Raw genomic sequence first — 15,743 nt, 5'->3', positions numbered from 1 at the left:
GATCTCTTAATCTATGTTTTTTACCTGTACGAAGATGGGTACAGATTGGGCCTTTTATGATGCTGTTGCAATTTTGACAACCAAGGCAGGGAAAACATCCCAAATTTTTCTCACAGATGTAAATTTGGTTAACATTCTTTATTGGACCGACATCTGCCTTTACCAATGTATCTTTAAGGTTTTTACCCCTTCTGAATGCAGTCATAGGGGGACTTATAAACCCCTTCACATCTGGGTTTAAAATCTGTAAAACATGCCAATGCTTTCGCAGAACCTTTTATATCTGGCTACTCCAAGGGGAATAGTCATTAACAAAAATCATTTTGGGGGTACCCTTAACCTTTATTTTGTCTTTAAGAATGGTGTTCCTAGGAATTTTCAATACATCCTTCATTCCCTGTTCAATTATATCTGCCGGGTATCCCCTCTGTTTGAAGCGATCACCCATTTCCAAAAGCCTATGTTTAATTCAATTCTCATCAGAGACAATCCGTCTCACACGCATGAATTGGCTTCTGGGTAAACTCTTCACCAGAGCAGGAGGATGTGCACTTTCAAAGTGCAACAGATTGTTGCAGTCTGTTTCTTATAAAGATCTACAGCCAACATACCATCTTTTTTGTACACAGTAGTGTCCAAAAAAGCAATTCTTTCTTCACTCATATTTAATTAAGACTTAGTATGCTATGTGGCACAATTTAGATACCTAACAAAATGCTCCAGGTTTCCAATGTCACCCAACCATATGCCAAAAATATCATCTATATAGCGCCACCATGTGGCGTCATATAGATGAAACAACTGATGACTATAAACAAAATATTCTTCAAATGTATTCATGAAAATATTGGCATAGGTTGCAGTGACATTGGAACCCATAGCCGTACCCTGCAATTGCAAATAAAAATGATCTTGGAACAGAAAAAAATTGCATCTAAGGACAATACACAAGAGATTCAAAACAAAATGTCCCCTGTCTCTCACTTCTATCCAAATCTTATACTAAACACCTATTGACAGCACCCATACCTGCCTCGTGTGTAATCAAGGTTTATAGACTTGTCACGTCAAGGCTAAATAGAATACCCTTGTTGTTATCTAATATCACATTTTGGACTTTATTTACAAAGTCCCCTGTATCTTTAATATACGAGGTGGAGCAAACAAATGGCCTAAGTATTTTATCAACATATATAGATGCTTTAAAAAGTATAGAGCCCACCCCTGCCACAGGAGGCCTTTCCATGTCCTTGTGGACTTTGGGGGGGTGTACAGGACAGGTATAGTGTCTTCTGTTTCTAGAATAAATCTGGCTGTCTTGCTATCAATTAATCCAATTCTTTGAGCTCTAACCACACATGTTTCAAGCTCCTTTTTATTTTATACATTAGATTAGATTGTAGCAATTGATATACATCAGCCAGCTGTCCCACAATCTAATATTCTTTTTTTTTTTTAAATGACAAGGGTTCCACCCTTGTCCGCCTCTTTAGAAATAAGTTTATTATTTTCCTTAAGGCTCTTCAAATTGCCCCTATCCTCCCTATTAAAGTTATTCACTCTATATGCATGTTCCACTAGTTGGATAAAGGTACTAACACCTGGGTTCACCTGTTGTGGCGTAAAGTTACTTTTATTATTCAAACCCAGTGCTTTTAACTTAAATCTATTGTGTGACGTTGAAATACAGGTAACATCATCAATATTCCCAGCATTTACCCCAGGAAAATTACATTTTAATTTTAGAGATCTGTAAAAACGCTGTAACTCTCCTTAATTCAAAAGTGTCCAGTCTCTGTTGTACCGGACAAAATGAGAGTCCTTTACAAAGAGTTCTCTGTTCATCTGGTGCTAGAGGATAAGCACTACTGACCGTACTTGCTGCGGGTCATTACCCGGTAAGCACTCTGGCGGTTCCTGCTTCGTCCACCTCTTCTGGTGACTCTCCTACCGCGCGGCCTCCTTCCAGGTCGGATGTTTGGCTCTATAAGCCTGCATAGGCATTTTGCGTGTCATGGCGTCTGGTGCCGGAAGTAGTTCCCCATGTACTTCCGGTCCGGCCATTCAATCCCCGGTAAACCGTTCCAGATAGGTAATCGTTCTCATCACGGCTCCATTTGCTCTTTTTTACGCTCTTGGATTTCATTTCTCAACTCCAGGATCTGTTTGAACAGGTGCAGAGAAATACAGGTAAGTCCAATATGTACAAGCACCAAGGTAACCCCCACCAATGGGGTTGCAAATTGTTTGCAGGTGTGCAAGCTAACAGACCGGCACCACGGTCTGGAAAAATTGAACTGTTCCAAAAGTAGTATATCAGCACCACCAATTTAATAAAAAGATTACTTTATTAAGTCAACATAAAACAGACAACGTTTCAGATTTTCATCCTTAATCATGTCTAATGTGCATACATTTAAAATCAACCTTAAATAGGCTATAACCATGCCCCCACATACACCTCCAGTTGGATCGGCTCAAGAAAGACCTACAGTCCAATCTATCTCCGGATGCCTTACAACAGTATATCGACACGATTGACAAACAGATCCTGGAGTTGAGAAATGAAATCCAAGAGCGTAAAAAAGAGCAAATGGAGCAGTGATGAGAACGATTACCTATCCGGAACTGTTTACCGGGGATTGAATGGCCGGACCAGGAGTACATGGGGACTACTTCCGGCACCAGACGCCATGACACGCGGAATGCCTATGCAGGCTCATGGAGCCAAACATCTGAATCGGGGTCAGGGGACTCCGACCTGGAAGGAGGCAGCGACACCGGCGGGGCAGTAGCAGACACCGAAAGAGGTGGACGAAGCAGGAACTGACAGAGGGGCAGAGGCCAGAGTGCTTACCGGGTAATGACCCGCAGCAAGTACGGTCAGTAGTGCTTAATTTAAGTACTTATCCTCTAGCACCAGATGAACAGAGAACTCTTTCTAAAGGACTCTCATTTTGTCCGGTACAACAGAGACTGAACACTTTTGAATTAAGGGGAGTTACAGCATTTTTACAGATCTCTAAAATTAAAATGTCATTTTCCTGGGGTAAATGCTGGGAATATTGATGTTACCTGTATTTCAAAGTCACACAATAGATTTAAGTTAAAAGCACTGGGTTTGAATAATAAAAGTAACTTTACGCCACAACAGGTGAACCCAGGTGTTAGTACCTTTATCCAACTAGTAGAACATGACATTGATAATTTATGCAAAAGGGGTTGAAAGGAATTGTTGTTCTAAACATGCATATAGAGTGAATAACTTTAATAGGGAGGATAGGGGCAGTTTGAAGAGCCTTAAAGAAAATAATAAACTTTATTTTTAAAGAGGCGGACAAGGATGGAGCCCTTGTCATTTTAGAAAAAGAATATTATATTTAAGAGATTGTGGGACAGCTGGCTGATACAAATGTATATCAATTGCTACCATCTAATCCAATGTATAAAATCTAAAAGGAGCTTGAAACATGTGTGGTTGGAGCTCAAAGAATTGGATTAATTGATAGCAAGACAGCCAGGTTTATTCTAGAAACAGAAGACACTATACCTGTCCTGTACACACCCTCCAAAGTCCACAAGGACATGGAAAGGCCTCCTGGCCTCCTGTGGCAGGGGTGGGCTCTATACTTTCTAAAGCATCTATATATGTTGATAAAATACTTAGGCCATTTGTTTGCTCCACCTCGTATATTAAAGATACAGGGGACTTTGTAAATAAAGTCCAAAATGTGATATTAGATAACAACAAGGGTATTCTATTTAGCCTTGACGTGACAAGTCTATGCACCTCGATTACACACGAGGCAGGTATGGGTGCTGTCAATAGGTGTTGAGTACAAGATTTGGATAGAAGTGAGAGACAGAGGACATTTTGTTTTGAATCTCTTGTGTATTGTCCTTGGATGCAATTATTTTTCTTTTCCAAGATCATTTTTATTTGCAATTGCAGGGTACGGCTATGGGTTCCAGTGTCGCCCCAAACTATGCCAATATTTTCATGACTACATTTGAAGAATATTTTGTTTATAGTCATCAGTTGTTTCATCTATATGGCGCCACATGATGGCGCTATACAGATGATATTTTTGGCATATGGTTGGGTTACATTGGAACCCTGGAGCATTTTGTTAGGGATCTAAATTGTGCCACACAGCATACTAAAGGGACATAATACTTATATGCTAAATCACTTGAAACTGATGCAGTATAACTGTAAAAAGCTGACAGGAAAACATCACCTAAACATCTCTATGTAAAAAATGAAGATATTTTACCTCACAATTTCCTCAGCTCAGCAGAGTAAGTTCTGTGTAAAAAGTTATAATTCATCTGCTCCCAGCTGCAGGTAAAAAAAAATGAAGACATGAACAGCAGCCAATCAGCATCAGCAGTGCTGAGGTCATTAACTCTTTTACTGTGATCTCATGAGATTTCATTTTAAGCTTCCTTACACTGAATTAGGGAAATAACATGAGAGTGTACGTGGCTCAACCCTTCGGCTGTCCTGGGACAGACATACTAATTTGCTGCTTAGAAGTCCTTTACAATGGGATGGGGCTATTGAGGAAATTTTGAGGTAAAATATCTTTCTTTTTTACATAGAGATGTTCAGGTGATATTTTCTAGTCATCTTTTTACAGCTATGCTGCATCACTTTCAAGTGTTTAAACATTTGGGTATTATGGCCCTTTAAGTTTAAATTAAATATGAGTGAAGAAAGAATTGATTTTTTGGACACTACTGTGTACAAAAAAGATGGTATGTTTGCTGTAGATCATTATAAGAAACAAACAGACTGCAACAATCTGTTGCACTTTGAAAGTGCACATCCTCCTGCTCTGGTGAAGAGTTTACCCAGAAGTCATTTCATGCGTGTGAGGCGGATTGTCTCTGATGAGAATTTAATTCAAGATAGGCTTTTGGAAATGGGTGAACGCTTCAAACAGAGGGGATACCCGGCAGATATAATTGAACAGGGAATGAAGGATGTATTGAAAATTCCTAGGACCACCCTTCTGAAAGACAAAATAAAGGTTAAGGGTACCCCAAAATGATTTTTGTTAATGACTATTCCCCTTGGAGTAGCCAGATACAAAAGGTTTTGCGAAAGCATTGGCATGTTATACAGATTTCAATCCCAGATGTGAAGGAGTTTATAAGTCCCCCTATGACTGCATTCAGAAGGGGTAAAAACCTTAAAGATACGTTGGTAAAGGCAGATGTTGGTCCAATAAAGAATGTTAACCAAAGCTACATTGGTGAGAAAAATGTGGAATGTTTTCCCTGCCTTGGTTGTCAAAATTGCAATAGCATCATAAAAGGCCCAATCTGTACCCATCTTCGTACCGGTAAAAAATATAGATTAAGAGATCATTATACCTGTAATACAAAGTATGCGGTTTATTTAACTGTGTCCTTGTGGGCTGGGGTACGTTGGCGAGACTACTCGTAAGGTGCTTGAATGCATCAACCAGCACAAGAGTAATATCAGAATAGGTCATTTGGAGGCCCGTGTCCAATCATTTTATTATGGCTGGACATCAAATAAACCAGCTCAGGTTTCAGGTACTGGAGCATGTTAGAATACCCAGAAGAGGATGAAATAGAACAAACGTTTTACAGAATAGGAAGCTATACTGGATACATGAGTTAGGGACTATGACCCCAAATGGGATAAATAGGGAAATGGATTGGGGGGTATGCTTGTAATGAATAGATAACCATTCCTTTAAGATTTAAAATTCAATTATGGTAATTTTTATACTAATGACCCCCAAAAAATTGGATCTAAGGGATATTTTTTACTATGTGTTTAAACAACATATGTTTTGGCCACTAGATGGCACTATCTTTAGAAATTGATGTGATTTTGTACAGGCAAGGGTTAAGACAGGTGGAGGTGTATGTGGGGGCGTGGTTATAGCCTATTTAAGGTTGATTTTAAATGTATGCACATTAGACATGATTAAAGGGACATTCAACACTGCCCACAACAATAATCTATGTTTCTAAACTAAGTATAAAGAGCAAGTTTCAACGTTCCCCCTTTCTCTTACTTACTGCCTTCACTGTTCAATCCTCATCGATAACTTCAAAATTTGTTTCCTAATATGGCTGCTTAACTCCCCCCACTGTGATGTATAGCTTGTCTTCTTCAAACTTGCCGGCAGTTATATCCCATTTCTCCTACTTCAATCCCAGCGCGTTCACGGGCGTTAGCACATGTGCGATACAATAGGAACATTAAAAGCGGAACCATAATAACCCAAGTTGTTTCCGTTCCGATTATCTTACTTATAGTACTCCATTACGTAATATAAGCGGAACGGAAACAACTTGGATTATTTTGGTTCCGCTTTTAGTGTTCCTAGTATATTGCGCATGCGCTAACGGCCGTGAACGCGCTTGGATTTCAGTCCGGGGAATGGGCTCTCATTGGCTGCTAGTTTGAGAAAGAAGGCGAAGACGTCACGGTGGGGGGAGTTAGGAAGACATGTTAGGACACCAATTTGGAAGATAACAATGACGATTCAACAGTGAAGGCGGTAAGTAAGAGAAAGGGGGCACCTTGGAGCTTGATCTTTTTATTTTGTTTTGAAACATAGATTAATGTTGTGGGCAGTGTTGAATGTCCCTTTAAGGATGAAAATCCGAAATGTCTGTTTTATGTTGGCTTAATAAAGAAATCTTTTTATTAAATTGGTGGTGCTGCTATACTACTTTTGGAACAGTTACATTTTTCCAAACTGTGGTGCCGGTCTGTTAGCTTGCACACCTGCAAAAAAATTTGCAACCCCATTGGTGGGGGTTACCTTGGTGCTTGTACACATTGGACTTACCGGTGTTTTTTATAGGTAAGCCTTATATAAGCCTGTGCTTATAATATAGTTGTAGCAACCTGGGAAACACGGTCAGTCAGTATTTATTTATTTTCTATACCAACCTGTGTTTTTATCTTTAGATTATTTGTATTTTTTGTCATTCCTTGTTCTTGATTTGTCCTGGTCACAATTTCTAAAACTGTCATGATTAATATTTACCATGTTGTTTTGTGAAGCCTTATTGCTGCAGGTTTGCTCTGTGTGACCATTTATAGGACGTTAAACGCCCCTTGTTTTGTGTACAAGTTATGCTTGTCTCAAATCCCCAAGAGAGCAGAAATGCAAATTCTGTAACCCAGGTTTTCCTCACAATGTTGCAAATTGTATATCTACATGGTACATAGTAATTGCTTAGAGCAGTGGGAAACTCCTCTATAGAAAGCCCTATATGACCCACAGTTAAGGGAGAGGATATAAACCTAGCTATGCAAATCTTTAATATAGTGTCAGTTTTAAATGCTCTTTTACAGTTCAGTACTTAATTGCTTATATAAACTGTATCTGTATGCAAAATAATTTTAAGGCAATTTCATTCTTTACCATTTTTAAAATGTTCTTTTGTTCAAAATGTGCAACGTAACATAAAATATATATATTTATATATATATATATATATATATATATATATATATATATATATATATATATATATATATATATATATATATATATATATGTTTTATCACGGTTTATGTGACTTGCTTTTCATGTCTTTTGATAGGTGATTTGAAGCTTGTAGAGAAACCGTCCCCCCTCACACTCGCCCCACATGATTTTGCAAACATAAAAGCCAATGTTAAAGTTGCATCTACAGAAAACGGGATCATTTTTGGTAATATTGGTAAGTCCTTATTTGTTTAGGAGGATTGTGTCCATTGCTCTTGTACCTGCCAAAGCAGCAGTCATTTACCGCAGTGGTGCTTCTCTAAAGAGTCTTTTATTAGCATAACCTGAAAATAGCTGCTGCTTATATATTTTTATATTTTTTTTTTTTATGAGTGAATGAAATGGGTAACATAGTATTGAGCTGTAAATAGCTCACCCACGATTGGCTTAGGGCCCAATAATATTGTCCAACTTCCAAACATAAGGGAGCGAGTAATAAATATATACCCCCTGCCCAATAGGGCCCATTACTATTGTCCAACTTCCAAACATTAGGCAGCAAATAATAAATATATACCGCCTGCTCAATTTAAAGAGCAGAACATTTAAAGAGTATTACTAAAAGCAAAGGGTAACACAAACAATAAGTACAATTACAATCTATTGGCCAATTTTTATTTTACTTCCTGCTGAAAAGGGGCTTTTGTTTATTTCGATGCAATCACAATGTGGGTTTTCAGTTGTTTCTTGGAGATGATCACATTCCATTTTCTTGATACTTCTCAACAGGTTTTTGAGACCATTTTATGTTTCTCAAATTCGACACCTGAAGGCACTTGTCAAAAATGCCAGTCTGGAACTTTATCATCTATGGAAATATTCTAAGACCATTTGTAATAAATTGCCTTGAAATACAAGACGCTCTGAAATGGTCACAGATGACACTTTAGAGGTGTATTTGTATACATGGTCTAGATTCATTACAACAATATTAATTGCTATTGTATTGACCAGCTGGTGTGGGCAGGACACAAATTTACATATGTATTTAATACATGATTTCTCATGCAGCTAAGGGGATGTTCAGGAAAGGTGAGATCAGGATCCTAACACCTAGAAATGGCAACTAGTAATCACTTTCTATAAATGTTAGTTTCTAATCCAAACTGGTATGGTCGATATTGTCCCTTTCAGTACAGGAATCTTCATACCCGGCCTTTTAAACAGGATTGTGCTTTCGTGATATCAAACACCATCACACCTTTTGTTACTGCAAAGACAAAACCCGTCATAAGTGCAGTTTCCTGTTTTTGTGACTGCATTATTGAAACCACAGGTCACTAAGGAGCAGCTCAGTTTGTACAACATATTTGAGTCTACATTATTTAAATGCAGCAGTTTCAGTGGGAGAACTGTTAAAATCACGTTTTAGAAGGTGAGAAGTTGCGTCCTCTTCCTTCTAATAGAAACCCCTAGTGTTCATGTTGATTTCAGAAGTATATCGTGCTAAACCGGAAGACAATCAATATTTGGACAATTATGGAAAAATGAATACTTTTAAATATAAAAAGTGTCAATATAATAATTGCACAAACATGCCCAGAAAACCCTTCACACCTATATACTAATATAGTGATCAGGATGGATTCAGATTACAATAGGTTAATCTCACACATGTAAATGTCGATTTCCCTTACACACTGTACAACGGGGTTAATTTAAAACAACTGTGTGAAAGTGTCATTGTGTATGTCAGTTTGATCGGGCTTTCAGTGCCAAATACATTTTGTATTGCGATCACCTGAAAAACAAGATTCCCATATAGTCTGAAACCGAATTGTTAGGATATTAAATATTATAACATTTTTTAACATTGTTCTCTTATTTATAAATGTGACTTAAACTATCCAGACCACACATGAGTTGCATAATTGAACATAAATGTATTTAATAATAATTTTGTGCAACAAACATTGAAAATGTTACATTTAGCTTAAAGGGATACTGATCCCAGGGTGCTGAACCAAAGATGGGCTGGTTCCTAAGCTTTACATTCCTGCTTTTTTCAAATAAATATAGCAAGAGAATGAAGAAAAATTGATAACAGGAGAAAATTTAGAAAGTTGTTTAAAATTGCTGCTCTGAATCATTAAAGAAAAAAAAATTGGGTTCAGTATCCCTTTAATATTGGCTTAAATGTTAGCCAGGTGGTGCGCCCAATAAAATTTTTCCTGGGAAAAACACCGCAAATTGTATACTTTCCAAAACAAACCCATAATATTTTGACGATATTGTAAAAAAATATTTAATTTTCATTTTTGTAAGTTTGCATCACAGAGAGGCTTAATCAGTGTAACTCGGATTTTATATTGTGTGAGTTTGTTTTAAGTTGGTAGCAGAGAAACCTCAGATTCTTGAGCCTCTCCATTTATATGAACATATTTGTGCTTTGAGTTTAGTACACGCTTGTTTTTCAAACATCGGGAGGTTGTAGAGAGAAGTAACAATGGGTTTAAAAGTGATGATGGAAGCTTTTTACATTTTCGTTTTGTTTCTAGTGTATGATGTGTCAGGTGCAGCAAGTGACAGAAACTGCGTTGTCCTAAGCGATATTCACATTGACATTATGGATTACATCCAGCCTGCATCTTGCACAGACACAGAGTTCCGGCAGATGTGGGCGGAGTTTGAATGGGAGAACAAGGTTTGTATTTTCTTATTTAAGTCACACATCACAGACAAAATTATATTGGTACCCTATAAAATATAACCACCATTTATTTCTAGACTTGAATCCCCTTTATGGATAAATAGTGTGACCTTTTTAGTATAAAATGAATGGCTATGGAGTTATTTATATGACTTTAAACTTAAAGGACCCCTCAATGCAGTAGAATTTCATCATTAACAAGTGCATAATAAAAAGATAATAATTTAACACTTACTCTGAATTTCATATAAGCAGTAGATTTTGTTTCTTACATTTTATTTTATTTCTCCCATTTTTCGACCCACTGTATCATGTGACAGACATCCGCCAATCACAGACTAGTATACGTATACCCTGTGAGCTTGTGCACATACTCAGTAGTATCTTGTTCCCCAGAAAGTGTGAATAAAAAAAGATTGTGCAAAATTTGATAATGGAAGTAAATTGGAAAGTGTCTTAAAACTGCATGCTATATCTGAATCATAAAAGTTTATTTTTACTTGTGTCTTTTTTAAAAGATATTTTCGATGATGTACAGTTTGTAATTTTGGGCAGCTTGTAACACTCGGTCATTTAAAGTGAAGGTAAACTTTGATGAATAAAAGCATGGTTTTTAAAAATACTATTAAAAACAAGGGGCACTTTCATTCATCAAAGTTTAGAAAGCAGCCGTTTTGTTTAAAAACTTAGCTTTGTTTTTTTCACAGCCAGAGCAGCTTCCCCCACCCGGAGATTCTCTCTTCACACATCAGCAATGACTAATACGGCTTCCTCCAATCACAGCATGGCCTCAGGCAATGACTACCCTGGGGGAAAACCATGATTGGAGGAAGCTGGATTAGTCATTGATGACGTGTGAAGAGAGGATCTCCGTGTGGGGGAAGCTGCTCTGGCTGTGAAAAAAACAAAGCTTTTTAATCAAACGGCTGCTTTCTAAACTTTGATGAATGAAAGTGCCCCTGTTTTTAATAGTATTTTTAAAAAACAGGCTTTTATTCATCAAAGTTTACCTTCACTTTAATATCTATAGACTACAGTCTTGTGCTCCTGAACCCTCTGCCCACAAATAACTGCACCACTGCCAGATGCTTATTATTGCAATCTTCAGTGCTTAATATGGAATTTTGCTAAATAAATGCTTAAAACAGCCATATAAAGATAGATATTTATAAGCGTTTATCAGATGACTTGTCTTGGTAATTATGTTTGTGTAACGTTATTAGTAAATGTTAATGTTTCACATTGATTTTTGCCATTGTGTAACTAATGAGTTAGAGCTCTTTACGCTTTTGTTTTAAATGAATGAAACCATAAAGGAGCTGTATGTGTTGTGCAACACAGAATTATTTACCGACTCTCTTTGCCTTTTGTAATTAAGGTGACCGTCAACACGAACATTGTTGATCTGAATGAATATTTGCAGCACATTCTGAAATCCACAAACATGAAATGCTTAACCCCGGAGAAGGTAAGTTTAGATGATTATTATTTATTTACACAAAAAGTGGTGAACAGTTAAAGGGACATTTACATGCTCAAATTTGTTAGAGCATGTAATAATTTTAGCACTTCCGACCCTGCAAGTCTATGTGTTTAACCCCAGGAATGGAGCTCTAGAGGGGTATTTAAACTTTGTGTGTAAGCCTGTAGTACTAAAATGACATGCTCTAATGAATAAAAGCATGTAACTTTTTTTTTTATTTTTTTGCACTACAATATTTTCAAATGGATAAATTCCAATAACACACAATTATCTGGAATTGAAAGAACCTTTGAAACATTTTTTCACAGGAATTTATCATTTAGTATTTTCAGAAACTACAAAGAAATTAACAAAACAATAAATAGATAAAATATTGCATGATAGTACAGTATGTCAGTAAATAATAGGATGTTTAAAAATTTGCAGTAATACAAGACAACTGATTGTAATACACTCATGTGACACTAACAATCCCAACATCAAGCATTAATATATAGCGCCAATTTGCTACAACAATATCTGCCTATACCTTATCACAACAGAGCTTTGCTAGAACAAATTAAAGTAATGTAAACTCTCCCTTTATAAAAATAGATCCGCACTGTTACTGATATTTTAGATGGAGTTTAATTCATCGGTTGTAACGAAGATGCGCTGTAACTTACTTTTTCAAATTCCATGCGCTCCGGCCACCCACTTCAAAAGTCAATTATTCTGCGAGCTAACGGTTTGAATTATTGTCCAATCAGCTCTCTCCCCATATGGCACTTTTTTGTAGCTAGAGCGCTGATTGAAGAACAAACCGCTTACAGAAAAACTGACTTTTGAAGTGGGCGGAGGAACACGGGAATTTCCATTTCATATCTATATTAAAAAAGTAAGTTCTAGCGCATCTTCATTACAACTGATAAATTAAACTCAGTCTAAAATATCCCTAACATTCCGGATATGATTTTAAAAAGGGGTGAATTTACCATCACTTTAATACGTTATTATATATTTTAATATTCTTGTATTAAAAATACTTGGTGTACTCTTCCCATAGAAATATCACAGAAATAGTAACGACTTTTTAATAAATAGTGATATAAATAGGTTTCATGTTCCCTCCACTCCTCTCTTGATCTAGCTCCAGTATCTTGGGGTGAGGCACTTAGCACCACTTGTTAACATGTGACCGTTTTCATTGTAACTTACATTTCGGTCATATATATTTATTAAGATGGAAACGGCACATCAGCATATACAGAGAGCTGTGCTCCTGATTAGTTATATATATATATATATATATATATATATATATATATATATATATATATATATATTTTTTTAATCTCTGATTACCTGGTGCTGTGCCAGTAATGTAAACGTGTATGTTCCCGTACAGGCTCTGTCTGGCTACTGTGGTTTCATGGCTGCAAACCTTTATGCTCGTTCCATATTTGGAGAGGATGCCCTTGCCAATGTCAGCATTGAAAAGCCAATTCACCTTGGGCCCGACGCCCCTGTGACTGGACACATAAGAATTCGCGCTAAGAGCCAGGTAAGTTTGCTAATTCAATGAGCCGTCACTCAATAAATTACAATATTTCTTCATGTTGCTTATTAATACTCTGCAACGTTTCAATGTAGGTTAAGGTTGAAATGAAAATCTTTATAGTCACCAGATATTTAAATTGAAACCAGTGCAACAAAAGCTGTTAATGCTCCGTATTTGTACCATAAGGCCATAAAAGCATTAACAGGAGGTACCTAAGAAAATATAACCCTGTTTAAATGCCGCTTGCTCTTATGGATTAGAGAAAATATTAGTTTCCCTTTTACTTCAACAATTGCAGCACAGTAATATGGAGCAGGTGAGGAGAAGGGGACTGGGCCTATAAACAAGAAGGGGAACAGGTACTGCTCTATTTCACTGCCTCTTGCTCAGCTCTTTAAAGGGACATTCCAGCCCAAAATGGAATTTACATGGATACATTTTATTTTTGAATAGAATAATTTCAGTAATATAAATATATTACCAAAAATGCTACTAATAAAAGCTATAGCTGTTTCAAAAGTGTATTTAAGTATGCACCGTGCACCAGCAGTTTACACACAGCACTTGCTCAGAGAGCCTAAGGTGCTTGTATCATCTGGTGAAGACTCAATTTGTTAATTGCTGACATGATACAAGCCCCATTGGCATTCTAAGCAGCTGCAGTATTAAAAATGCTGGTGCACTGAGAATATCTAGCTATGCTTCACATGCACATGCAGGGAAAAATGCTGACACTAAAACTGGTAACTCTTGCTAGAAGCATTTTTGCAAATACATCTGCAGTATATTGCAAATATGTTTCTATTCAAAGATGTAATTGATCTACATGCATTTCAGTTTTGACTGGAATGTCCCTTTAAAGCCGATTCTCAAAAACCTGCTGGCATGGAGAGAAATCAGCTTGTTTTGCTATAACTATACTATAAAATGTGTCTCTCCTTCACGTAAATAAGATTAGTGACCGCCCATTAAATTGGCATGAAACCTAAAATGTTCTTTTATGATTTAGACAGAGCATACAATTATAAAAAAGGGTTTCTATTTACTCCTATTATCGGATTTGCTTCATTCTCATGGTTTTCTTTGTTGAAGGGATACCTAGATAGGTAACGTGCACGTTTGGAGCACTGCATTGCAGGAAAAGGAGCTGCCATATAGTGCTCTTGCAAATGTATAATATCCTTTCAAAACTGCTGTCATATAGCGCTGGAGAGACGTGCACGCGCCTGAACTTACCTTCCTGCTTTTTAACCAAAGATAACGAGTACAAAGACGATTTGCTAATAGAAGTAAATTAGAAGGTTACTCTTTCTGAATCCTAAAAGAGAAAATTGGGGTTTTGCCTTTAATGAGATGCACGGTTTCCAAGGTAAATCTTTCCTTTTAAAACAATCCCAGAGGGGACTTGTATTACTGACAAGGGTGATATACAAACTGCAGCTAACAAGACCATTAATTCATCTTCAGATTACCCGATGGCTGAAATGTACATCGATGTATTAACATCTCTGCTGTTGTGTCTGTCACATGAAGTTACATATAAATATATAAATCTTCCCTTTTTAATCGTTTATTCGTGACACCTCTTCATTTTTCTTTTAGGGAATGGCTCTAAGTCTGGGTGATAAAATCAATCTCTCACAGAAGAAATCCTGTATATAAGGCAGAGTAGACCACCTCGGGATCAACGTAATAAAACATTCAGCCAATATGCTGTTCTCATTTGGAACATACTGTATTTGAAGTCGTCCCCGCCCTGTGTGCTTCGTAGCAACAGAATACATTGGAGCAGATAATTTATAGTATTTTCAGATCTCCTGTGATCAAGATCACTAAACCTATAAAATTTATATATATTTTTCTTTCTTATATTCATACTGTCTCCTAACACATACTGAGACTATCCGACCTTCAATAAAATGTAATGCCCACTATGTCCTATACGGTGACGTTTGATAATAAAGCAATCTTGGTTTTGTTTTTTTTTTACTCCAATTCTAGTGTCTGATTTATTTTACATTGTCAGCCTATTTATGATTACAAGCTGGTTCTGCAGTTTTTCTTATGATATTCTTAGTTGAATGACAGTTTTAGAAATGTAATGAAAAAAACACTGACATTTCTACTTCATCAATCTGCAGAAGAAAACTAAAGTTGAGATATGTTTAATATAATATAACTTTAATAAAAAACTGATTTGTAGAAGTGCTTTGGATGTTATATTTAGTTTGCAAAAATTGGACCTTTTTAACAGGTGAAAGTAAACATTTAAAGGGACAGTCCAGTCCAAAATAAACTTTCATGATGCATATAAGGCATGTAATTTTAAACAACATTTCAATTTACTTTTATCACCAATTTTGCTTTGTTCTCTTGGTATTCTTAGTTAAAAGCTAAACCTAGGTAGGTATCGGAATGTATTTTGACAGTTGTTCACCACTAGAGGGCTTAGTTCATGTGTGCCATATAGATAACATTGATCTCACGCATGTGAAGTTACCTAGGAGTCAGTACTGATTG

General features: G+C 36.7%; 1 protein-coding gene across 1 annotated transcript in view; it reads left to right on the top strand.

The window, feature by feature from the left end:
* Positions 1-15,212, top strand: part of COPB1 (COPI coat complex subunit beta 1) — a 53,164-nt gene extending 37,952 nt beyond the window's left edge. The window contains exons 18-22 of the mRNA XM_053720619.1: positions 7,606-7,725; positions 10,049-10,194; positions 11,579-11,668; positions 13,071-13,226; positions 14,826-15,212. Coding sequence (XP_053576594.1) covers positions 7,606-7,725; positions 10,049-10,194; positions 11,579-11,668; positions 13,071-13,226; positions 14,826-14,885 — 572 coding nt within the window. The 3' untranslated portion in view covers positions 14,886-15,212. The remainder of the gene's footprint in view (positions 1-7,605; positions 7,726-10,048; positions 10,195-11,578; positions 11,669-13,070; positions 13,227-14,825) is intronic.
* Positions 15,213-15,743: the final 531 nt, after the last annotated feature.

Source organism: Bombina bombina, chromosome 7 (genome assembly GCF_027579735.1).
Source record: "Bombina bombina isolate aBomBom1 chromosome 7, aBomBom1.pri, whole genome shotgun sequence".
Classification (NCBI taxonomy): Eukaryota; Metazoa; Chordata; class Amphibia; order Anura; family Bombinatoridae; genus Bombina; species Bombina bombina.
The sequence above is the reverse complement of the archived record's forward strand: the minus strand, read 5'-3'. Positions and strand labels throughout refer to the sequence as shown.